The sequence below is a fragment of the Schistocerca nitens genome, chromosome 8, assembly GCF_023898315.1.
Source record: "Schistocerca nitens isolate TAMUIC-IGC-003100 chromosome 8, iqSchNite1.1, whole genome shotgun sequence".
NCBI lineage: Eukaryota > Metazoa > Arthropoda > Insecta > Orthoptera > Acrididae > Schistocerca > Schistocerca nitens.
This window is the reverse complement of record NC_064621.1, coordinates 499,053,271-499,081,142: the sequence shown is the minus strand read 5'-3', so window position 1 is coordinate 499,081,142 and position 27,872 is coordinate 499,053,271. Positions and strand designations below refer to the sequence as shown.

Here is a 27,872-nt window from a genome sequence, read left to right as displayed (position 1 = left end):
TGCTTAACAAAGAAAGTCCTGGACACCAATCATCATCTGACAACACAGTCCAGAGCATTGAGGAGGCCATTGAAAGGAGTCCACACAATTCGATTTTTTAGATGAGCTATGAGTTGAAGAGTTCACAACCCACTGTCTGGCATACTGCATCCAGGTAATGCACAATCCTGAGGAGAAAGATTATGGACACCAATATAGAAATGTGTGCTGACCTTTTGGAGGCCATGGAAAATAAAACCTGTCACATAATCTCCACTCAGACAGACCACATTTTACACAAATGGTTTGTGAATTGTCACAACTGCCAGATTGGGGCTGGAAAAACTTTCATGAGGTGCTAGAACTGGAGACAAACAACTCTAAACTGAGCACATGGCTAGGGATTACCAAGACTAAGATTTGTCATCCAGTCTTTACTAGAGAATACAATAACATGTACCAGTTACCTCGATATGCTTCAGCTCTCCCTGGAACGGCAAATGGGGTGGTGTATTCTGAATTCCATTGCGTACTCATTTTGCATTCACTGCTTCAGATTTCCTCAAGCTTGTGTTTCCTGGATGATGGATCAGTAGAATCATCGTGTACATGGGCTCCAATGTCACCTGACCACAACACCTTACATCAAGTCCCTTGCATAAAGGCACAGCCGGTTTGAGAACATTTCTCCACCCAAGCAACTTATCATTTTCTCCCCATCTCCCTCCTCCATCATACAATTTCACCTGTGACAGTTTTTGCTACAATTGTGATACACCCTGCACACAAAACTTGCACTTCGGCACCTATGGCACTCCTCTCAGCTTGAAGCCCCAAGTGGTGGCTTGTGTCTTTTGGGCCTTAAACTGGCCCTATGTACAGCATTAAAATCAGTGCCCTGCATTAGCTGTGTTACCGGGCTGTGGAGGTAGTTTACAGCATCACTCCTGATCAAGTACAGAATGTGTTCCACTGTGGAAAGGTGGTATGTGTGTTGACATGGATCTTTAATGATTTCTAATGCCTCACATGTGGCCCTACTGTATAGATATGTGTTCTCTGTATCATGTGTTTCACAAAACTGAATTTTTAGTTTTGGGACACTATATGTATATTACCATTGGCTGTCATGATGATGGTCAGCTGTATAACAATTTTCATATGATTCACCTTGCACACCAATAAACTCGCATACAAGTGGAAATAACACTTTATCAACACATGATAATAGTTCCACAAAAAATGACAATTTATGTGATTTGTTGATTACTTAGCATGATCGCATCAAAAAATTGCTGACTGACACAAAACATTACATGATAAATGTTGCATGCTATGGTCTTTTATACAATGGTATCTGTACCTGATGGCTGCTAGATGTTGAGTGACTGTGGCTTTGTGCACAATTCTTACTTAAAGGAGTGCAGAGTTAAAATTCAAAGATGATATATTTTAGAGTAGCTCTTCCTGGCTGTGTGTTGCTCTGGCTTAGTGTGGTTAAATGGAAAAGAGAGGGAAGGTACATTCCTAATATGTATGGGGACTGTATACATGTTCTAATCTCCTTCTGCCCCCTTTTTCTGTCCTGTTCCTCCTCCCTCTTTCTCTTTGCCAATCACCTCCTCCCCCTCTCTCCATCTCCTCCTGTCCCATCTCTCTGTCCATCTCCTCCTTTCTGCTTTCTATGTCCATTTACTCCCACACCTCTACCTATCTCCTCCTCACCCTCTCTGACTATGAACCTTGTTTTGTTTATTGTTTATTATTGCACATTCAGATTTTGTAATAGTATTCTAATCACAAGCCATAAATTCACCTGTCCTGTTAGCTAATAACAAAGTAAATTTGTCATGTACTTTTTCATATTTTTGGTAACCCCTTTACATATTACACATTTATTTATATATTACATGTCTTTAAAAATAAACATGTGTATTCCAATGTAGCATTGTGCCAAAATTTTGAAGCAATCAGTCAAAAACTTTCAGAGATTAACGATTTTGAACTAATGAACATTTACATTTTTATTTATGTAGACAGATCATAAAAGACTGGAAAAGCATAGAATATAGATACACACTAGGCAAAGACATTATGATTCTATTTTATGAGGAGGATGGTTTTCCAAAAAACTGTCAAGAAAATTGAAATATTTCACAAACTAACATGTTTTTCTAGGAATGTTATACATTTTTGAGAACATAAAAATTAGGACTACAAGACAACAAGTGAACCATAAATTTTAAATATGTTTTCAAATAAATTATTTGTTAATAAACTATTTATACTGTTATTATCAGCAGCTTGTGAGTTATACACCACATAATGAGGTTTTGAAAAACATAGCTTGGTTCTGAATTTGGAGATTTCATTTCACATACTTCCAGTACAGGTACAACGTATGGTACAGAGCTGAGGCGAAAAATGTTACCATTTGTGTTAGGAGTGGGATTATAGTAAGTGCAAGTATTTAAACCTTCTGTTTTTGAACACTGAAATTAACCAACAGTTGGTGGGTGTTACAAGGTCTCCACTTCCACAGTCAGCAGTTACGAAATGGGTAGCTGAATTCAATTTTGGGTGTACTCATCTTGACGGTCATTCATGAGAAGTATATCATGGACCAGCAACTACATGTACCATCAGGAAATTGTACAATACAGTACTGTATTAAAGACACATGAAATGGCTGTAGCAGTTGTTATAACACAATGGGTAGGGCACGTTTTGTGTGGAAACAGAACAGTGAGGAACCAGCTGCCTCAATTCTCTTTCTGCTTTCCTGAACAAAATTTTTTTGCATGCAAAGATATTCACACTTTTTTATGCTGAAAGAGGCAGTGCCAGAGAGAGAGAGTGTGTGTGTGTGTGTGTGTGTGTGTGAGAGAGAGAGAGAGAGAGAGAGAGAGAGAGAGAGAGAGAGAGAGTGGAAATGAAACATGCAAATGGGTTGAGGCCATACATAGGCTTGGGGGGGTCTGGACCTAGGCTTATGGGAATAAGGGAAACATCAACTGGACTCCTCAGAATATTTGAGCTGCCAAGGTATAGTGGAGACAGTAGCAGCAGGAAAGAAAGGCAAAAGAAAACATTGTAAGCAAGAGAGGAGATAGGAGCAGTGAGATATACTGGAAATCAATGGCGGAAAAAGGGGAGAGAGACATAAAAAACAGCAGTGAGAGGGTCCTGATTTTAACTTATCCCTAAAACTATAATCATAACAAGAATTTCCTTTTTTTAATGTTTTCTATCATTCCTTAGTTGCTTCTATATTCTTGGGACCACCACCAAGAAGATCACATATCATAAGTAAAAATGAGTACTAGTTTAACTTCATGAAATTTTTGCTACAGTAAGTTGTTTCTAATGTAAAAGACAGAAAATAAAAAAAAATCTGTAATGTAATAACAAATTTGCAGTTATACACAGAAACAAATCATCATGTATTGCAGGCAACTCAAGACACTTTACAAACAAAAAGAGCAAAATGCATTTGGCACCATATGAACAGCCTTTCATTTAGTTACATAAAATGAACCAAATCCCAAGAATTTTTTATTGTTTACCATACTTTCAGCCTTCATCAAAACCACTATCACATTCTTCTTGTATCATAATACCTCATACATTTCTATACATATCATTTAAACATGGGGAAAACTGGTATGTTAGTACTGTAAGGAAAATGACATACAACAGAAAGAACTACTGTGATACACAAAGACAAATCTGTTTTCAAACATATTTAATGATATATGTGTGTTAATAACAAGTAAATAATTTCAAGAGGAAATTAACAACTACTCTATTTTTTCTTCAATATATCTGCCATAGTAAGCACAGCCATCAGTATATTTAAACCACTGACCTAGTTTTTAATCACTGAAGAATAATTAAACTATGTACAAATAGATTTATGAGTATATCCCTTACTTGCATTTTTCAAACAGGGAATAAATAATTCATCAGCAGAAACATTTGCTGAAGCATATATGCAAATTTCCGCAGTTTATATAACATTTACACTTTGAATTTCCAAAAAAATATGACAGTTTTCTTTGCTTTCAAGACTCTTTACATACAAATTTTATTTCACCAACAACTGAAACTATTAATAAATATACAATTATAAACATATATTAGTTTTCAGCTCAGTCATTAAGAATACTCTGCTTCTCTTAGAAGACTCTTTTATAGCTTACAAATGGAATGGAAAAATAAGGAATAACTGTGACCATCTCAAAAGACCAAGTATTTTGTTGTTCACAATAATCATGTATTACATTGGTAATTTCAGTGAGAACCATATAAATCCCTTGATTCACAACTGTTACACCATTGTGACCTTGAACATTACACTGTGTAGTTTTCTTCCGCACATATCAAGTATACCACTGGCCAGATTACTTTCTCCAATAATGTATCACATGAATTCAGCAACTATCGCACTTTGCAAGTGCCATGTTGTGCCGTCACATGGCTCCTGGAACCAACAAAATGTTGGAAGAACGCAACACCTGTACTCCTCCGTGCAGGACGCAGACCCGTGGAAACCCACACTGAACCAACATGTGTCCAAACTGCAGAGAAAACCTTTATCAGTTACATTTGATATAAATGGTACACAATGTAAAGAAACAATGAGTAAACTACAATTTAACTGCCTGATTTACAGTAGAAATATCTTTCAGTATTTCAAAGTAACAGCTACTGCCATGTAATTTTCAGCAGTGTTACTAGAAATGTCAATTAAAAAGGAATACAACGATCAAGAACATAATTTTAAAATCACAAAAGGAAATGAAGTTCATAGTAACACCATGAAAACTAATGCATTTTTCTTTTCTACATAATTATGATGTCGTGCACTGTGTTCATGTTTGATCAGTGTGAAGTCACACAGTAGCTTGGCTTGTGCTTAACCAACCACTTTTTCCAATTTATGATCCCACCAACCAGTTTTCACCATTGGCAGATGGTATTTCTGGCTTAAGTTATAGTGTATAATTTGCACCACATCATGCCTTTGGTTTTAATTCATGTGTGTGATGTATTGCACAGCTAGTTTCACAAGCTTCCTTACAAAGTTTGCACTTGGGTCTACTACTGATTTCTCAATTCTGGCTTTTGTACCACTCATTTTGATGGGTTGCTACTGACAGCCATATTTGGTTTTGTTTTGTATTTCAAGGGTACATTGGTTAGGCTTGACCAAGTCTTTTTATTGTCTGCTTTGTTTTGCTTGGATCTATAAAAATGGTATTGTCCACCAGCTATCAATGTGAGTTTGCAGTACCAATTCTTCATTTATTACACTTGCAGAAACTCCAAGGTGTTGACTGCCATCAGATCAATTTCCTCACTTTCTGTCACATAGGCTACTAGTGCATGATTTTTTCTTCTCCCACTGTCTGCCTAAAATGCCGAAGTCCTTTGCCACTTGATTTTTAGGGTAAATACAATCTGTACACATTACCCAGAGGATTTAATAAATAGGGCGAGAGGGGGGGGCAGAGTTGGGGGGAGTGAGGGAGAGGGGGGAGGGGAGGAGGGGGGGAGTGGGGGAGTGGGGGGAGTGGGGGAGAGGGGGGAGTGGGGGAGAGGGGGGAGTGGGGGAGAGGGGGGAGTGGGGGAGAGGGGGAGAGGGGGGTGGGGGAGAGGGGGAGTGGGGGAGAGGGGGAGGGAGAGGGGGAGTGGGGGAGAGGGGGAGTGGGGGAGAGGGGGGAGTGGGGAGAAGGGGGAGTGGGGAGAAGGGGGGGTGCGGGGGGAGTCACATTGCAAGATTTCTCACTTAGCGTCGATAAATTTACAATTCTCGTTTCCAACAGAAAGTTCTGTCTTTCAATACTGCACCACATTTTCTGTGAAATTCATTATTTGTCACTCATTATAATGGGTTCCAGGCATTTCATGATTGAAGTCAGGGCCCTTTTCTGAGTTGATCCACACCAAACACTGATTAGCTTTCCATCTCTTTATGTTCTCCAAACTCAAACTTCAATCTGAAGCTGGTCTTACACAGAACAGTTACTTCATTAATTGTCATTGTTGCCGCAGTGATACGATATCATTTTCCTTTGAGTAATCATGAATTTTATAAGCATCTCTGGAACTTGAACATATTGTGTTATTGGCCTGTAAATCACTGTTCCTTTTTCCTTTTGCTCCATCCTCCTGTTCAGTATGCTTTCCCGTTGTTAGCCATTCACCAATTTTTCATGTCTACGGTATATCGTAGTGAAGTTCAGCCATTCCTGCATGCAGGCTGGTTACTGCTAAGGGATGCATAGTTCTTAACTATCTTTATTCTTTTTCTGATAATTTCAAGTGTGACTTTCAACCTGTTACATTTTATTTTTGAAAAATTTCCATTTCAAAAATCTAATTTACTTTTATTATTATTATTATTATTATTATTAGTGGCAGTAGTAGTAGTAGTTGCTCAGCAACTTATGTTCTATAGAAACTTATACCTGAGAAGCATTTGGTCCACGTGATCCAACCACTGTAATAACCTTGCCTTTGTGACTATGAAGAATACTGTTCTCAGGCCCTGGAGGTAACTGATTTTCTGATAAATTTACAGTTGAAAATGGAATATTGATACTTGATGGAATTGCACCTCGGTTGTATCTAAATGCAAATTAAGGAGAGACAACAAAAATAACTATCTGTAAAGCAAAGAAATTTTGTTTGCATTCTTGTTTCAGTTACTAAAAGTAAAACTGAATTACCTTCTAAGGTCTGGATTAAACAGTCCACGGGTGTACTGCCGATCCATAGTGTCCAACGGGCACAATACTACTGTGATCAGACGTGTCACCATCATGAGGTGCCCTCATGAACTGAACTCCTGAGGGTGTTTGGCTGACTTACATCCCCTTCCACTGCAAGCTGTTCCCTCCATGGTCCACACCCAAGTGTGTGCATCAGCAGTTGTGGAGATACTTGTGTCTCTGGTAGTGCTGATGTAGGTGCTCTGTCTGCCCTCATCATCAGGTTGTGTTTGCTGAGTGTCTTTTTAATTAGACACGCTGCTGGCTCCCAAGACTAGCTGAGATTATAATTGCACTCCTGATCGATAAGATTATCCCTGGTACAAATTTTGACAGCTTCTTTAATGATACTGTCCCAATATTTGGAAGTCTGTAATAAAACCCTGGTACATTCTTAATCAATAGCATCATTCTCTGACACAGTGCTCCATGATCTCCAACTTGTTGGGGTGCTGCTGGTGTTCTTGGCATTGATCTTCAATGGTATGCATTGTTTGTCCAATATATGACTGTCATTGTTAGGAATGGCCACACTCTCAATCTCCAATACTACCGCAACTTTTTGCTGTACACTTTGTTGAAAACATAAGGCACTGCCTGATAATGCAATAATACTCCACATTAATGCTACAGTCCACACTGCAGGCATCATCAGCAATTTTGTATAGCAGTGGGGTGGGAAATCCTTCCCCACCCACCCAATTCAGCAGACCTCAATTCATGTGGCTTTGACCTCATTACTCAACTGAAGAATCCAATGTATGGGAGATGCTTTGCAAACAGGGTGGATTTCCTCATTGCATTTCAGTGACAAGTGGCATTCATCACCATCCTCTTCGTTGGCAATGCTGGTGGATGCACTGGAAGACTATTTTGAAGGACAGTAGTGGATTCTGACTCATTTTGTTCCATTTGTACTCATGCACAACAAATTTAGAGAGTTCAAATGTGTGTGTTTCATTTCAAACTTTGCCATTACCTCCTGTAATGGAACCCTATTTTATGATGGCATTCAGATACACACAGCCTTACCGGTTCAATGCTCATCCTGAAATTCCTGTGTTGTTGCATTATTGCAAGATATACCATAATTGTCATGACTCAAGGAATGACCCTCATATATGACCCACTGGCACAGAATCTGATATACCCTGGCCTTCCATGAACCAAGGTCAACTTTGACATTCCCAAATGATGACAGTGTTTTATTTAGGGTGTTTTTGGGTGTTTTTGTTTACTGCTGAATGAGAAAACTTTGCTTCTTATATACCTGCAGACATGGCTGTTATCTAATTCTGATAGGCTGTTTAGGATGAAGGGGAGGGATGTTAGAAGTCTTTTTTGGTGTTTTTATTATTTTTTTTCATTGGTGGAAACCCGAGGTTTTGATTGGTGTCTGCATTACTGCTTGTAATTGGTGAAAACCGGCGAATGGAAAACCAGGCGGCAGCTGTGACACGGCGTTGTTTTCCTCGACATGGAAGTTTACAGAAAGCCTAATGGGCCATACTGTGTATGGGAAGCCAACCAGTACTGACAGGAACCTGCATGCCTCCTCACATCATCTCCCTATGCAGAAGAAATCCACCCTGCATACTTTAACCAAGAGGGCTCACAGGATCAGCGATGAGGAACACCTAAATGGTGAACTAGAAAACCTCAAGTTCACTTTTTGTGCCAATGGTTATGGAATGAAAGGAATAGATAAAGCTACGGTGACAATGAATAAGGGCAATAGAGGAGAGCAAAAGAAACACAAAACATCATTGTTACCTTATGTTCACAGTGTCACTGAACAGGTGGACAAAATTCTCTGCCGATCGGGCATCAACCAATTTTCTGAAGCAGCAACAGAATAAAAGATGTTCTTCAAAAAAAAAGAGATACAATTGACAAAATACATGCTGCTGGGGTTTACAAAATCAGATGCGAATGTGGATTAGCGTATGTAGGCGAGACAGGGTGACCAATCACCACATGGATATCTGAAAACAAAAGATATATCCTACTAAGACAGCACACCAAGTCAGCAGTGGCAGAATACCGGGATGAGTGCGGCAAACAGATTGATTTTGGTGAAGCTCGCATACTGGCGAAACAGCCTCTTACTTTCAGGAGAAAAATCAGAGAGGCAATAGAAATAGCCAAGCAACCGGCCCACATGAACAGAGAAGATGGCTACCGACTTCTGACATCTTGGCTGCTAGCAATAACAGCACTAAGGAACGATAGTTCATTTGAAGCAACACATACAGCCACACAGGAGACTGCAGCGGTCACAGGTACGTAGAGCACTGGCGCACCTCGGCCAGTGCTAGAAAGCGGGAAAACAATGCCATGTCACAGCTGCCGCTTGGTTTTCCTTTCGCCGCTTTTCACCAATTACAAGCAGTAATGCAAACATCAATCGAAACGTCGGGTTTCCACCAATGAAATCAAATAATAAAAACACCAACAAAGATTTCTAACATCCCTCCGCTTCATCCTAAACAGCCTATCAGAATTAGATAACAGCCTTGTCTGCAGGTATAGCAGAAGCAAAGTTTTCTCATTCAGCAGTAAACAAAAACATCCTAAAGAAAGTCACTTGCCACATGGACCGAAACATTGGTAGTTTTACATATATATTGACAATGTGGTCACAAACTCTGAAAATTTTTTATTGAATGTGACAATGGCCGTGGAAGCCTACATTTACAGTTCTGATGTGTCACAGTTCCTGGGGCAGACATTCTACATCTGAGATGGTCTGTGCCCCATGTACTAGTCTTTTTAGTACCCCATTCCTTTGTGCACGTTGGTGGCAACTATCTCTGTGCAAACACAGATCAGTGTGTGTTTTCTTCTGATACACACCTTAGCCCAGTGTGCCATCATCTCTTCTCTTGATCATAACTTCCAGGAATTGTAGTCTTCCTTCTCCTGCAGTCTCCATAGTGAATTTGAGGATGGGCTGCAGAGAGTTCAGATGTACAAGGAAGTCAAGGAGTTTTTCCATTCTATTGGGCCAGCTGACAGAAGTGTCATCCACATAACACACAAAGCAGGTGGGTTTCCAGTTGGATAATGTCAGGGTCTCTTCCTCAAAGTGCTCTACACACAGATTCGCAACCACTGGCAAGAGTCAACTGCCCATTGCAACTCCCTCCATTTGCTCCATTAAACAGAAAATATATGGATGTCAGGACATGCCTGAAAAGGTTGCAGGTCTTCTCATCAAATTTCTGATCGATAAATTCTAGTGATCCATGTTGAGACAACCTAGTAAATAACAAACCAACATCAAAACTTGCTCTGACATCGGAGTTCTTCAGCCTGAAGTTATTGAAGCATTTTACAAAACCCACAAAATTGTGGATATGATGTGGGCATTTACTCACATAGGGACTTAGTATCTCTATCTGCCAGCAAATATGTAGGAGCTCTGACATTGGCGACAATGGGATATAGTGACCTCCAATCTTTGTGAACCTTGGGGAGTGTGTGAAGCCTTGGCAATACTGGTTCTTGTGGTGCTAGTTTTTAATGACACCCTCCAGTAACTCTGATTTCTTGAGAAGCACCCGGGTCTTCTTCTCACCCTTTTTGGTAGGGTCAGGTTGATCTTCCTGTAGGCATCATCATTTACAAGGCCCTACATCTTCTTGGTGTGGTCCTTATGGAAGAGAACAGCCTTTATGCTATTTACCGACATGCTATCAGGCAAAATCAGGTGTACATTGAAAAAGCACTGCATAACAATGGCCTTTTGCTTCCCCAATAAAACACGTGCATTATTGGGATATCAAAGATGACCTAGTTTGTGAAAGGCTGGGGTATATCAGATTCTGTGCATGTAGCAAAACATATACTGGGCAAACTGTGCACATCATTGAAAATCGATGCCAAGAACACCAGCAGCATGCTCGACCAATGTATTCCAACAAGCCAGCAGTCACAAGGCATTGTTTGTCCAAGAATCATGCTATGGATTATGAATGTACCACAATTTTAGCATGGACTTCAAAATACTGAAACAGTATCAATACAGAAGCCACTGAAATTCTCACAATGGACAATCTTATAAATCAGGACTGTGACTATAATCTCAGCAAGGCTTGGGAACCCACACAGAGTCTAATTAAGAAGATGCACAGCAAACACAATGATGGGGCGACCAGGGTAGACAGACCAGCTATATCAACACCACCACACATGCCAACGTAAGCATCTTCGCAACTGCCAACATGCATTCTCGAGCAATGACCACAGAGGGAAAATCTTGTATTGGGAGAGGATATAATTCAGCTGCATGCCCTCAGGAGTTCAGATCGCCAGCACACCTGATGATGCTGGCATGTCTGATTGCCAAAATACTGTGCCCATTGGACACTATGGACCAGCAGTACACCCGTACACTGTGCAATTAAACTATATGCCAGTTGAAATTCAAGAATCAATTCTTAAGACTTGCTCATAAATGAAATATTTGTTACAAACAGCATAATATGCAATTTCATTATGCAATTCACATTTCTCATCAAAAATGAGAGATATGAGATCTTAAATGCTTATCTACATTAGTCCCTCAAATTATGTAGTATTTAGCTTTTTCAGTGTGATAATATTCAAGTTAATACACTGTGTTTTGCATAACATACATAAAGAAAGAAAGGTAGACATAGATAAATATATATATATGTGTGTGTGTGTGTGTGTGTGTGTGTGTGTATGTGTGTGTGTGTACCGCACATTTTTGTTCTTCACTCAAGAGGGCTTTGGCCAAAACCTGTAATGTGTAACGGTCTTTTCATTGTGCATGTCTGCAACTCAACAGGCCTTCTTCACAATGAGTAGCAATCTATCTTTTCGTAACACTGTTAAAATGTACATACAAATATAAATACAGGAAACAGCAACAAATACAGAAAACTGCAACCAGTCACTTTTTGGAATATCTGTTTATTTACATGAACTAATTTTTGAGCCTTTACAGTTTCCATCTTATTTCTGGACACTGGATCTGTCACAAGCAGGCAGATAAAAAACTCTAATGTTTCACAGTAAGAGGGTGAGTTGTGTTGAAAAACAAATTCTTTTACTTACTGCAACACTAAGGGTAGCATTGTAGTTTGTATGGTCCTGGCAACTTCCATTTTGATTGCCTACACACCACATACTAAATAATGGTACCACACTGACATTATAAGCAGAAGAATTCATTTTTTGACACAACTCATGGTGATGCATTCAAGTTTTCTTATGTATCATCTTCTCAGAGATCCAGAGCCCAACATCACGATACAGAAACAAAGATGTAATTTCCATGTGCCCCATCTGAAGCTGAACCTGGAAAGACTGGAAAACTAGTTTATGGGAATTAACAAATATTCAACACACATCCATGGGTTCTAGAACATCCATAATGGATAAGCTTCAGCCATGTTATATATATAGGCTATATTAGGAATGAAATACATTGCATCAGAGGTGAAACAAATCAATTACTATAAAATACAATGACTGCTCAAAATTAAATTAAACAAACTACATATCTAGTAGCCCCCCATGAACCATGGACCTTGCCGTTGGTGGGGAGGCTTGTGTGCCTCAGCGATACAGATGGCCGTACCGTAGGTGCAACCACAACGGAGGGGTATCTGTTGAGAGGCCAGACAAACATGTGGTTCCTGAAGAGGGGCAGCAGCCTTGTCAGTAATTGCAGGGGCAACAGTCTGGATGACTGACTCATCTGGCCTTGTAACAATAACCCAAACGGCCTTGCTGTTCTGGTACTGCGAACGGCTGAAAGCAAGGGGAAACTACAGCCGTAATTATCCCGAGGACATGCAGCTTTACTGTATGATGAAATGATGATGACGTCCTCTTGGGTAAAATATTCTGGAGGTAAAATAGTCCCCCATTCGGATCTCCGGGCGGGGACTACTCAAGAGGACGTCGTTATCAAGAGAAAGAAAACTGGCATTCTACGGATCGGAGCGTGGAATGTCAGATCCCTTAATCGGGCAGGTAGGTTAGAAAATTTAAAAAGGGAAATGGATAGATATAGTGGGAATTAGTGAAGTTCGGTGGCAGGAGGAACAAGACTTTTGGTCAGGTGATTACAGGGTTATAAATACAAAATCAAATAGGGGTAATGCAGGAGTAGGTTTAATAATGAATAAAAAAATAAGAGTGCGGGTTAGCTACTACAAACAGCATAGTGAATGCATTATTGTGGCCAAGATAGACACAAAGCCCATGCCTACTACAGTAGTTCAAGTTTATATGCCAACTACCTCTGCAGATGATAAGAAATTGATGAAATGTATGACGACACAAAGCCCATGCCTACTACAGTAGTACAAGTTTATATGCCAACTACCTCTGCAGATGATAAGAAATTGATGAAATGTATGACGAGATAAAAGAAATTATTCAGGTAGTGAAGGGAGACGAAAATTTAATAGTCATGGGTGACTGGAATTCGTCAGTAGGAAAAGGGAGAGAAGGAAACATAGTAGGTGAATATGGATTGGGGGGAAGAAATGAAAGAGGAAGCCGCCTTGTAGAATTTTGCACAGAGCATAACTTAATCATAGCTAACACTTGGTTCAAGAATCATAAAAGAAGGTTGTATACCTGGAAGAATCCTGGAGATACTAAAAGGTATCAGATAGATTATATAATGGTAAGACAGAGATTTAGGAACCAGGTTTTAAATTGTAAGACATTTCCAGGGGCAGATGTGGATTCTGACCACAATCTATTGGTTATGAACTGCAGATTGAAACTGAAGAAACTGCAAAAAGGTGGGAATTTAAGGAGATGGGACCTGGATAAACTGAAAGAACCAGAGGTTGTGGAGAGTTTCAGGGAGAGCATAAGGGAACAATTGACAGGAATGGGGGAAAGAAATACCGTAGAAGAAGAATGGGCAGCTCTGAGGGATAAAGTAGTGAAGGCAGCAGACGATCAAGTAGGTAAAAAGACGAGGGCTAATAGAAATCCTTGGGTAACAGAAGAAATATTGAATTTAATTGATGAAAGGAGAAAATATAAAAATGCAGTAAATGAGGCAGGCAAAAAGGAATACAAACGTCTCAAAAATGATATCGACAGGAAGTGCAAAATGGCTAAGCAGGGATGGCTAGAGGACAAATGTAAGGATGTAGAGGGTTGTCTCACTACGAAAAATTAAAGAGACCTTTGGAGAGAAGAGAACCACTTGTATGAATATCAAGAGCTCAGATGGCAACCCAGTTCTAAGCAAAGAAGGGAAGGCAGAAAGGTGGAAGGAGTATATAGAGGGTTTATACAAGGGCGATGTACTTGAGGACAATATTATGGAAATGGAAGAGGATGTAGATGAAGACGAAATGGGAGATAACATACTGTGTGAAGAGTTTGACAGAGCACTGAAAGACCTGAGACGAAACAAGGCCCCGGGAGTAGACAACATTCCATTAGAACTACTGATGGCCTTGGGTGAGCTAGTCATCACAAAACTCTACCATCTGGTGAGCAAGATGTATGAGACAGGCGAAATACCCTCAGACTTCAAGAAGAATATAATAATTCCAATCCCAAAGAAAGCAGGTGTTGACAGATGTGAAAATTACTGAACTATCAGTTTAATAAGTCACAGCTGCAAAATACTAACGCGAATTCTTTACAGACGAATGGAAAAACTGGTAGAAGCGGACCTCGGGGAAGATCAGTTTGGATTCCGTAGAAATGTTGGAACACGTGAGGCAATACTAACCTTATGACTTATCTTAGAAGAAAGATTAAGAAAAGGCAAACCTATGTTTCTAGCATTTGTAGACTTAGAGAAAGCTTTTGACAACGTTAACTGGAATACTCTCTTTCAAATTCTGAAGGTGGCAGGGGTAAAATACAGGGAGCGAAAGGCTATTTACAATTTGTACAGAAACCAGATGGCAGTTATAAGAGTCGAGGGGCATGAAAGGGAAGCAGTGGTTGGGAAAGGAGTGAGACAGGGTTGTAGCCTCTCCCCGATGTTATTCAATCTGTATATTGAGCAAGCAGTAAAGGAAACAAAAGAAAAATTTGGAGTAGGTATTAAAATTCATGGAGAAGAAGTAAAAACTTTGAGGTTCGCCGATGACATTGTAATTCTGTCAGAGACAGCAAAGGACTTGGAAGAGCAGTTGAACGGAATGGACAGTGTCTTGAAAGGAGGATATAAGATGAACATCAACAAAAGCAAAACGAGGATAATGGAATGTAGTCAAATTAAATCAGGTGATGCTGAGGGAATTAGATTAGGAAATGAGACACTTAAAGTAGTAAAGGAGTTTTGCTATTTAGGGAGTAAAATAACTGATGATGGTCGAAGTAGAGAGGATATAAAATGTAGACTGGCAATGGGAAGGAAAGCGTTTCTGAAGAAGAGAAATTTGTTAACACCGAGTATAGATTTAAGTGTCAGGAAGTCGTTTCTGAAAGTATTTGTATGGAGTGTAGCCATGTATGGAAGTGAAACATGGACGATAACTAGTTTGGACAAGAAGAGAATAGAAGCTTTTGAAATGTGGTGCTACAGAAGAATGCTGAAGATAAGGTGGGTAGATCACGTAACTAATGAGGAGGTATTGAATAGAATTGGGGAGAAGAGAAGTTTGTGGCACAACTTGACTAGAAGAAGGGATCGGTTGGTAGGACATGTTTTGAGGCATCAAGGGATCACAAATTTAGCATTGGAGGGCAGTGTGGAGGGTAAAAATCGTAGAGGGAGACCAACAGATGAATACACTAAACAGATTCAGAAGGATGTAGGTTGCAGTAGGTACTGGGAGATGAAGAAGCTTGCACAGGATAGAGTAGCATGGAGAGCTGCATCAAACCAGTCTCAGGACTGAAGACCACAACAACAACATATCTACTAAAATGAACCCTCACCTCCAGGTGAATGATGGGTATTGTTTACAGAAATTAAGCATAGAAAACTACACTAAATTTTGTATCTACAGTCATTCAAATTGAAACTACTGTGAACATAACCACTGATGTAAAAGTGTCTTAAAACCATGGTAGAATAATGGTAAATAGGCTAATGATCACATTAAAAATCTACATCTATACCCTGCAAGCCAGTGTCTAGCAGAGGGTACTTTGCATATCACAGTCACGTCCTCCTTTTCTTGCTCCAGTCACATTTGGTTAGCGGGAAGAATGATGCTGATAAGGTTCCGCGTGGGTTCAGATATCTCTAATTCTATCTTCTTGGTTTCTTCGCAAGGTATGTAGGAGGAAGCAATATAATGGTTGATCCTTCTATGAATGTACATTCTTGGTGTTTTAACAGTAGAGCATACTGTTATGTAGAATGCCTTTCTTGCGGCATCTGCCACTGGAGCTGACTGAGCACCTCTGTGACACTTTCACTCTCATTAAATGATCCTTTATCTAAACACGCTACTCTTCTTTAGATATTCTCTATCAGTCCTATCTAAGACTGAGGAACAATACTCAAGCATTGGCTGAAGGAGTGTTTTGCAGGCTACTTCCTTTGATGAAGGACATTTCCTGAGGATTCTACATACAAAACTTTGTCTAGCATTTGCCTTAGCTGCGATTAATTTTAAGTTGTTGTTACACTTTAAATTGCTCCTCGCACCTGCTCCTCCATATTTTATGGAAGTAACTACTTCCAGTGATTGTTCTGCAGTCATGTAATCATACAATGAAGGGGCTATCTATGTATTCGCAGTATGTTATATTTTCCTATATTGAGGGTCAACTGCCACACTCTGCACCAAGCGTCAATGCTCTGCAGTTCTTCCTGCTTTTCACTACTTTTTTCTACAGTTGTGACTTCTCTGTATGCAACAGCACAATCCATGAAAATCCTTATGGAATCTTCTCATGTGGTCCACTAGGTCATTTACATATAGTGTTTTTCTAAAAGAATGACCCAATTTTGGACAGTAATAATTACAAAACTTAGGGCATGTTGGTGAGGAAAAGTGTTGTTTGAATGGGTGTGGCCTGGAGTTTCAGAAAATCGCCATTGGATGTCAATCAATGTCTCTTCTCAGTTTACAGTCAGTCAGAAGAATGATGGCATCCGCTCAACAAAAGGCATATTGTATGCTGCATTTTACAAAGAGTTAGTCAATGATTTTGATCCAGTGTGTTTGCCATCAGCATTCTGGCATTGATCTGCCTGCACACAAAAACATTCATCATTGGTATCGCCAATTTGAAGAGAGAGGATGTTTGCACAAAGGTAAAAGTCAAGGACAACCTCACACTTCAGATGATATGCTGGAAAGAATTTGGCAAACATTTGAGCGAAGTCCACAGAAGTCTACTCATCACACACGTAGAGTACTGGCAATGCCTCATACAACTGTCAGGCAAGTGTTAAGGCATCGTTTGATCTATAAACCATACAGGCTAAAATTAGTGTAAGCTCTTCGGGTTAGTGTTAATAAAAGGAAACAGGTTGATTTCAGCAATGCTCTACTAGAGAACATTTAAGATGATACCATAGTTAATTTCCTGTGATGAAGCAACATTTCACGTTAGTAGTAAAGTAAACTGACGTAATGTGGACTCTAGAACCCTCCTGACATAACTAAGAACAAAAGACACTCATCTAAAGATGGAAAAGTGTGCAATACTTTTTTGAGGAAAACACAGCAACAAGAATGCAGGGGGAATTTAAAGCAGACTGAGGTGGCAGTGAGAATTTGGATCAAGGAGGGAGGCATGCCAGGGTAATCCACGCAGTTGAGTGAACTGCTATGCCAAGGTGGCTTAGGGATAATGCACCTGCCTAGTAAGCAGGAGACTGGGGGTTCAATCCCAGGACTTTGTACAAATTTTCACTTTCCACTTCAGAGTGCATATATAAAACTGAATCGTCAAATGCTGCAGAATTGGCTTTTATCCACAACTGCATGAGAGCTCCGACGACTTCATTTTCCAACAGGATGGAGCTCAACCACACTGGCACAACAACATACATCTGTTTTTCAATGACACACTGCCTCAATACTGGATAGGGCAGATGGGATCCTAAGAGACTGCCCTGCAATCTTGGCCTCCAAGATCACCAGACATGATCTCATGCAAATATTTATTTATTTATTTATTTATTTATTTTGGTGCATATGTCAAGGAAGGAGTGTTTATCTCCCCTTTAGCCTCGTGACACAGAATAGGCGAAGAACAGAGTAACAGCTGCCATAACTTCTGTAAAAACAGATACACTGCATAAAGTTTATGACAAATTTAGCTATAGTCTAGATGTTGTTCATGCTGCTGCTGGTGGACGCACAAAGCATTTGTAATACCAAAGCTAAAACTTAAAGATATTTTGAGTATTTAGCAATTTACCTCATGTTTGTAGTAAGTTTTTATCAATAAATAGTGAGTTTTGAAATCAAGTTACACTTTTCAAAACACCCTATCTATTGTGAAAAGTAGAAGTCCTATAACTGTTCCCTAGGGCACACCAGAAGTCATTTTTATGGCTAAAGACTTCAATCTGTTCAGAATAATATGCAGTATTCTGTTTTCCAGAAACTTTTCAACCCAATCCATAGTTCATCTGATATTTCATATGCTCATATTTTGTTCATTAAGTGGCAATGCAGAATTGTATCAAACACCTTCTAGAGTCAAGGATCATGGCATCTACTTGCTTGCCTGTATTCTGGGTCTCATGGACAAACAAAGAGAGCTGGGTTTCGCACGATTGTTGTTTCCAGAACCCATGGTTATTCCTAGAGAGGAGATTTTTGGTCTCGAAAAATGTCATAATGTGTGAACATAAAACATGTTCCAAAATCCTAAAAAAGACCTATATCAGAGATGTAGACCTACAGTTTTGTGCATCTGTTCAATGATCCTTCTTGAAAAGAGCGATGACCTGTGCTTTTTAAAATCATCAGGAACGTTTCATAACTTCAAAGACCTGTGGTACACTGCTGTTAGCAGAAAGGCAGATTCTTTCCCATACTCTGTGAAGAATCAAAATGGTATCCCATCAGGTTCGGGGGATCCCTTCTGTTGAGCAATTCCAGCTGCTTTTCTATCCATTGGGCACTTATTTTGAGACCTGTCATTTTGTTCTTTATGTGACAATTTAAAGGAGGAACTACAGTACAATTTTTCTCTGTGAAACATTTTTGGAAAAAGACGTTTAGCATTTTGGCCTTTCTGTATCATCCTCCGTTTCAATGCCATTACCGTCACAGAGTGTTTGGACAAATAGCTTCAATCTGTTTACCAATTTAACGTAAGACAACAATTTCTTTGTATTTTCTGCCAAGCCAGTAGATAGAATTTTACTTTTGAATTCATGGAACACTTGATGTCTAGCCCTAATTACATTAACTTTGGGTTCATTTAGTTTTTGTTTGTCTGTGAGGCTTTGGCTACACTTAAATTTGCAATGGCACTCTCTTTGCTTTTGCAGCAGCTTTCTAACATGGTTGTCACACCACAGTGGGTCTTTTCCATCACTTGAAATTTTGCCAGACACATACCTGGATGAAGCATATTGTATGTTATTCTTGAACTTTTGTCCATTGATGCTTAGCATTGCCAGTGCAAAAGACAAAATTTTTGTGTTGACCTGTCAGGTAATCTGAAATTTGTCAACTGTTGATCTTCCTACCTTTCTTTGTACTCCTATTTACAGCTGTATTCAGTGATGCTATAATGGCCTTATGATCACTAGAACAATATCACTCAACTCTTTGTCCCTACTACCTTTCCCCATCACTTGAGTCTCCCAGTCTATAGCTGACAATTTAAAATCTCCACCTAAATCTGCAACAAGACAGGGAAATGTACACGAAATATTCTTCAAATTTCCACTCAGATGTTCCACCACTACTGCTGGTAAGGCAAGGGGGTCTATAAATGCACCAGATGACCTGTAACACTTTTCTTCACCCAAATTATTTCACATTCTGTATCTTTGCTAATGCCACTTGATATTATCACACTTTTTATTGTGATAAACACACCTCCATGATTGGGATTTAACCTATCTTTGGGAGACACTCCTTTAGGAGTTTGGAATTTCATTGCTATTGAAATTTGGTTTCAAGCAGCTTTCTGGGAAGTGTTACCATTTATAAGTGAGACTAGTTCCTGGACCTCTCTATATATGTTCCTGCAGTGAAGTGCTACATATCAACATTTTTTCTCCAATCTCTTATCGCGAATACTACCCTGTCTAGACTATGAACATGTCTTTTTGGGCCTTTGGAGGAATTTCCCTATCCTACAGAACCCCTACCCTAGTAGCTGCTACCTGAGTGTAGTGGATGCCTGACCTATTAAGGGTAGTCCTACATTTCTTCACCCTGTAGTGAAGGTCAGAAATCCACTTTCTACATCATCACAGAACTGTCCAAGCCTCTAATTTAGGCCTTCCACTTGGGTCCATACCAGAGGACTGCGATTGGTTCTGGGAATGATCTACAAAACAATAGCTCTGTTTCCACCCCGTAAGTGAGGATAGCTGTCTTCACTAGGTGTCATTCCTGCCAACATGAGCCGTGATTTGCAGCCAGGTGCACCAAGTAAGCTCAACAGCTGCCAGCAAAGCCTCCTCCATATCTCAGACAAGATGTCCTGCGAAGCAAACACAGTGGATACTGCTGTTCTTTTCCTACACGCACAGTATTTCTCTTAGGGTCTCCATCACATGCCTAACACTGGACCTCCTAATGACAGGCAATCCCACCCTCTGCACTTGCCTGCATTTCTCAGGAAGATTGACCACGGTCCCAACAGGCAAGGTATCCCATGCTGGCTTGTACATACTTTCAGCAGAGGGCAATACCTCATCCATGGAGCTGATATCAATTTTTGCCTTCTGCCCTGAGATTCGGAATTCCATCACCATCTGCAAATCATCAACAGGCAAGTGTGACTACAGGCTCCAGAGGTGTCAATATCGTTCACTTCAGTGCCCCAATGCCACTGCTGCTCAGGGCAGTAGCATAAAGCTTGTCAACCACGGCCAACACAGCTTCCAGCTGTTTAAGGACTGTGGCCAATTCCCCCTTGCATTCACAAACATCATTTGCAGTCCCTAACCATCTATGAGGGTGTGCAGAAAAGTAATGTCTCTGAATATTTTATGTGAAAACTATTAACATACTTTAAATAAAAACATCTTTATTCTTCACATCCACATATTTGAAGCCACCTGCCACTAAGGGCTCTGAATTGCAGTGTATGACATGGCACTGTGTAACCTAACTATGTTTGCGAGTGAGAAACCATTTCAAATTCGAAGAGTTTATCCATACATGGAATACTATCTCCTTCAGCATGACAATGCCAGATTGCACATGAGTGCTGTGACATCTGCAGCAATCCAATGCCTTGGGTTCACTGTTGTCGAGCATCCTCCATACAGTGCCAACTTTGCTCCATCTGATTTTCAACTGTTTCCAAAACATAAAGAATACCTTTGAGGACTTCAATTTGATGGTGGTGAAGTGGTGCAAGCAGAAGTGAGGTTGTGGCTCCATCAAAAAAGTCAAACATTCTTCAATGGCAATGTCAACAAACTTGTCTCTTACTGGAAGAAATGTTTTCATCACCTTTGTGACTATGTTGGAGAAATAAATATGTAGACATGAAGAATAAAGATGTAGAAGCTTTAAAAGTTTTCACATACAAAATTTGGAAGCTTTGCTTTGCAGCACACCCTCTTATACCAAGTGTTTGTCTGTATCACAAGTAATATAACACTAATCCAAAAGTTGATGGTTGCATTCTATGTTCTGCTGCTGGCCTATCTAGTCAGTCAATGCTACCCAATGAAGAAGCCTCATACAGAGATATGCATCAAAAATTAGGAGGAAAAAATTAAAAAATAAATAAATAAAAAAACTTAAAGTGGTAAACACTAGTCCACTAATCCACACAGTAAAATACACATGTGGAATTTACTTCTTCACAGAAGCATGTGAAAAACAAGAGACTAAATTAGATTACTATGTATTATAAAAACTGCTACATCTACAGGCACATCCTCTCAGATCCACGACTGCTGTTACACTGACTGTTCAGGCACTGTATCCAATGGTCATATGATCCCAACTGACTTAGCCACTGTGGATATCTGCTACCTACAGTTTTAAAAAGGAAACAAGATTATTGTTTAAAATCCTATTGATGATGAGGGCAAAAGGAACTGAGTAAATCTTGAATTGGAGAATGATGGGGAAGTTAATCAACCACATACTTCCAAAGAAACCATTCCAGCAATTGCATTACATAATTTAGGGAAAAAAATAGAAAACATAAATCTCGATGGCCAGACAGTGATTTGAACCAATAACCTCTAGTAAAGTACGAGTCCAGTGTTTTGTAGTGTGCCTTGCTCAATCTCTAGTATTTTAGAAAACAGGTCAATATTTCACAGAATCATCTTATTTCTACCAAAGTTGTCTCACTGATCTACATATACAGACTGAAGTGATAAGTGAAAATTTGCACCATGGACAAGATTCACACTCAGGTCTCCCGCTCCCTATGCAGATGTGCTAACCACTACGCCATCCTTGCACGTGGATTTGCACATCTGGGTAGATTATCCTAGCATTCCTCCCTCCTCAATCCAAATTCCCCTTCACAGCTGAGCCCACTTGGTAATCCCGCTAAACTCAAACAGCATTGCAGAAACTCCTCAATTGCATTGGAATAGCACCTCAGTATCAAATGAAACATGATTCAGTATAGTTGGAGAGCATCTGCAATGCTATTTGAACTTAGGAGGAATACTAAGTAGGCTGAAGCCTGAATAGGACTAAGAACTGAGGAAGGAGGCATGCTAGGGTAAATCCGTGCTGTAGTGCAAAGCCACTGTGCCAGTGTGGTGTGGCAGTTAGCACATCTGCTTAGTGAACAGGAGACCAGGGTATCAATCCTGGTCTTGGTACAAATTTTTATTCGTTGCTTCAGTCTGCATATATGCATCATAGATGTTTGGGACTTGAAAAGGTCTATCAAACCATGTACTTTCATTTGATTTGTCTCACTGTCTGCTGAAATAGAGCAAGCTCAAGAACTCAAGCACCCTGGAGCTACATACAGAGATACTGAGAAAGTCATCACAGAAGAACTGCCCTAAGTGTTATTGTAGAGTCTCGAAGGACATGGAGACCCTAATCATGTTATTGCCTCCAGGTCAAGGTGATATTTGCAAAATAAAGGCGTTTGTGATAGGGACTTGACAAACTGATAACTCAACAGGACACAGGATTTGCAGATACTAGGAAAACTAAAAGTCATTCAAGATAATGCAGGATTGATTTTAGAGAAGAATTTTAATTGATGGGTATGCACCACCTTTTTGCATAATAAAAGAGGTCGTGTGAAGCATGCAGCAACTCCTGCTGTCACACCTTCACAAGAGATCTTATCGAGAAGCCGAGAAAATTCTGGTAATAAGTAAAGTCATGTAGCAGATCGAAAGCATCTAACTAGTCACTTATTGACCAATCAGGTGATGCAAAATCCACTTTTCTCACATAATATCTTATGAACCATTGAGATTCCATATACCCACATTTCTGAAAAGCATCTGACACGGTGCCCCTCTGCAGATTTCACGAGGGCCAAGGATACAAATTATGTCCCCAGCTATGCCAGGGACTTGATACGGCTGATCATATTCTCTGTACATGGAAATGGAACACCGTTTAAGGATAGTACAGAGAAGGCAAATTGTCAACTTTAGTTAACTGAGAGAATTTTAGGAAAGTATAGCTTGTCTCTTAAGGAGACTATATACAGAACACTAGCACAACCCAGTCTTGAGTTCTGCTTGCAGAAACTCATAGGTGTGCTGCTACGTTTGTTACCAGTGTGTTATGGAGATGCTCCATAACCTCAAATAGGAATCTACGGAGAAAGACGGCCACCTTTTCGCGAAACACTATTGAGAAAATTTAGAGAACTGGCATTAGAAGCTGACTGCCGATGATTATACTGCCACCAATGTACATTTTGCGTAAGTACCACCAAGATAAGAGAAATTATGTAGGCACATAGCCAGTCACTTTTGCCTCGCTTTATTTGTGAGTGGAACAGGAAAGGAGAGTAGTAGTAGTGATACAAGATACCCATTGCCATGCACCATATTGTGGCTTGTGGAGTATGTACATAGACGATGATGGAGAAGAATACATGCCAATGATTTTCGTGTCTTGCAGCGAATAAGTGGAGACAATGATTTTGTTGTAGATGTTGCAAAGGATGTTCAAGAGGCTATTGAGGATGTTGAATGTGTTGTAAATTTTGGGGATAATGAAGATGTACAGATGCATTTATTTCTTAAGGGCACATATTTGTCACGACGTGTGACAGTGCTGTTCCTTCAGAATGCCATATGTATGACATCTGTACAATGTTTAGTTCTTGTGCAATAAATAATTAAAAGTGTTCCCGGACTTTATGTTCACCCTGTATTTGATCAGTGAAATATACATAGCATTTTCTGTTGAAAAGCCTTTCTGAAAGCCACATGCATATTATTAGTATTTCATTTTTATAAATATGTGAAGCCACTCTTGAACTCATTACCTTTTCAAGAATTTTGGGTAAAGCTGTCAGAAGTGATACTGGGCAGTGTTAGCATCAGACTTACCTCCTGTTTATGCAATGGTATAAGAATAGCATATTTCAGTCCATCTGGGAAAATACTCTCAGTGAGCTACTACTTGTGTAGCGGAGAATCCAGCTTATCTCTTGGGAACAAGCTTTTAGTACCCTGCAGGAAATGCCACTAATTCCATGTGAGCTTATACTTTTGAGTGAATTTATTATTTTCCTAATTTCAGTTGGAGAGATGGGTTCAATTTCAATTTTATCAAATTGTTTAGGCATTGCCTCTTCCATATACAGCCGTGCATTTTCTAATGAAAAGCTGGATCCTATTTTATCTGTTACACTTAAAAAGTGATTATTTAAAAATATTTTCTACCTCTGACTTTCTGTTAATAAACTTTACATTGAGTTCGATAGAAATACAGTCTTCCTGTGCTGTTGTTTGCTCTGTATCACTTTGAACAATATTCAAAATTGTTTTGTCATCAGAGGTGCTAATCTCTGACATAATGCACCTACTTCTGGGCTTTTTAATAACTTTTATTAATAGAGTGCAGTAGTTTTTATAATGATTGACTGTTTCTGGATCATTACTCCTCCAAGCAACAAGATACATCTCCCTCTAGTAAGCTATGACTTTTTAGATGGTTTATTACAATTTTGTTTCACTGTTTTCTTAGGGAAACTATTTTCAAATACACTCACAAAGATATCATGCAATAGGTTAAATTTTACATTAACATCAGGTTCCCTGTACACTTCATCCCAGTCTAACTGTTGTGGGCTTTCCCTACAATTTGCGGTTGTTAAGTCGTTACCTGAACGCACTATTTCGGAGGTCTATTTTGCATTACTGTATGTAGCTGTGCATCAAGATCGGAAACATTATTCTTAACAGGAAAAGGTTTTATTTGGTTAAATTTATCTTGGACTGTAACAACATTATCTATCAGCACATCGCTTCCCCGCACTACCCAAGTATGATAAACAGTAAAGGACATCAAACTGAAAGAACCAAGTAATACTTCAAGGTCATTCCTTCTGTCAGACTCTTTCAAAAACTCTACATTGAAATCACCACAAACAATCTGCTTCCTGCTTTCTGACAGAGAGCACTACAAAGAATCCAATTTTTTCAAATAGTTGAAAATTTGCCAATGACGACCTATAGACAGCTTCACTTATAGAAGTACCATTATTTAGCTGAAGCTCACAGGAACATGCTTCTATATGTGCAAATTCCCCACACTTAAGCAAGTATTTCATAACTGTTAAATGTAATCAATATCAATATCAATAAATGGTTCTAAGTTTGTGGCCTAAGAAGAATTGACCACAAAATTAATGGGATATGGATTAATTTGTTATTATATGATAATGTTAGGCAGATATGTAATTAAATGTCCATTCCTCAATGTATTATTGTGTGGCTACATACTGTTACTTTGAAAATTAATTCGTTTTCATTATTTTCATTAACTAAACTCTGTTTGAAATCCATTTATTCCTTGCAGACAGTAACTCAATTAACAGGAGAACAAGTTGGCATGGTGAGCAGTTAACATAAACATGCTACAGACAGAATTCATTAGTGTATATCTGCCTAGCTATGCACATCATCTCGAACTTTGTTTCAGTTATGATTTTTCTGTGTTACTTGTTTTATTTCACCACTGCATACCAATGTTGTGTTGATGCTGTCATCTTATTTGAGAAACAAATAAGAAATAATTTTTGTTCTTAATTTGGCAAGGTTGGTTGGTTGGTTTAAAGATTAAAGGGACCAAACTGCAAAGGTCATCGGTCCCTTGTTTCATAAAACTATCCACCAGTCAGGCGAAGCACTAAAATAAAAATTCCGGGGGAAGAAAAGCCCCATGGTCAATGGTAAGACAACACGGAAAACGGAGCACAGCAACAAAAACAACATAGAGAACAAAGGCAGAAGGAATTAAAACTGCACAGCAGAGGACTGTGGCTGGCTGATCACGAAAATAATAGGATGAGCCAGCCACTGTGCAACATGTTAAAACCTCCAGCCTAAAAGATTAGGGTGGAGTCGAATTACAACACAAAACTAAGTAAAAGATACAGCACAAAAGAGGGTGACGCAATAAAATTAGAGGGACCTATAAAAGCCACTTGCTCAAATAAAACTTAAAACACGATCTGCCATAGAGACATCGTCACCTAAAAGAGATGATAAATCACCTAGGAGATTAAAAGTTCACCTGAGGGCAGTTAAAAGAGGACATTCCAACAATATATGGGCCACCGTCATGGTTTCACCACAGCGACAATGAGGGGGGTCCTCTCGACGCAGCAGATGACCATGCGTCAGCCAAGAGTGACCAATGCAGAGCCTACAGAGAATAACAGAATCCCTGCGAGAGGCCCGTATGGAGGAACCCCACACGGTCATGGTCTCCTTTACACGCCGCAGCTTGTTGGGTACAGACAGAGTGCGCCATTCGTCTGCCCACATCCCAAAAACCCGACGGTGTAACACCGATCGGAGATCAGTTGCCGGGAGGCCGATCTCCAACGGCAGTTTGCGGGTGGCTTCTTTAGCTAACTTGTCGGCGTGTTCATTTCCCGCTATCCCAATGTGTCCCGGGGTCCATATGAACACCACTGAACGTCCACGATGTTCAAGAGCATGAACGGACTCCTGGATGGCAACAACAATGGGATGGCGTGGGTAGCACTGGTCAAGAGCCTGTAGACTACTGAGAGAGTCACTGCAAATGACAAAAGACTCTCCAGTTCTGGTACGAATATGCTCAAGGGCACGAAAAATGGCTGTTAGCTCTGCGGTGTAAACAATGCAGCCATCCGGCAAGGAGCGCTGGTCTACATAGTCCGCATGAGCATAAGCGTACCCCACACAGCCATCAACCATCAAGCCATCTGTATAGATAGCCTCCGAGTCGCGGAATGCGTCGAGGAGAGCAAGAAATTGGCGGCGCAAGACTGCAGGAGGAACTGAATCCTTTTGCCATTGTGAGAGGTCCAGCCTAAGCTGCGGCCGACAAATACACCAAGGTGGAGTATGTGGGTAGACCTGAAAAGCAGATGGAAGAGGCAAAGACTCGAGGTCACTAAGGAGTGACCAAACACGGATCCCAATGGTATGGCCTGATCGAGGCCACCGGTGTAGAGTATGGACTGCCGCATTAGCGAAAAGGAGACGGTAGTTAGGGTGATGAGGCGAACAACGAACGTGGGGAGCATAGTTGGCTAAGAGTTGTAGACGCCGAATGTGGAGCAGAGGAACCCCAGCCTCAGCAAGTAGGCTATTAACAGGACTGGTGCGGAATGCTCCTGTCGCCTGTCGAACCCCACAGTGGTGAACGGGGTCCAGCAGTTGCAACGCTGGGGGCGACGCTGAGCCATACGCCACACTCCCATAATCCAGTCGGGACAGCACAAGGGCTTTGTAGATCTGCAGCAACGTGTTATGATCTGCACCCCAAGTTGTGTTGCTGAGGCAGCAGAGGGCATTCAGATGCTGCCAGCACT

At 40.1% G+C, this 27,872-nt stretch overlaps 1 protein-coding gene across 2 annotated transcripts in view; it reads right to left on the bottom strand.

The window, feature by feature from the left end:
- Positions 1-2,149: 2,149 nt before the first annotated feature.
- LOC126199082 (TBC domain-containing protein kinase-like protein) overlaps positions 2,150-27,872 on the bottom strand; it is a 74,191-nt gene continuing 48,468 nt past the window's right edge. For both annotated transcript variants that reach the window (XM_049935819.1, XM_049935821.1), the window contains exons 14-15: positions 6,453-6,612; positions 2,150-4,559 (exon numbers count right to left, since the gene is read on the bottom strand). In XM_049935819.1, the coding sequence (XP_049791776.1) occupies positions 4,452-4,559; positions 6,453-6,612 (268 nt within the window). In that variant the 3' untranslated portion in view covers positions 2,150-4,451. The remainder of the gene's footprint in view (positions 4,560-6,452; positions 6,613-27,872) is intronic.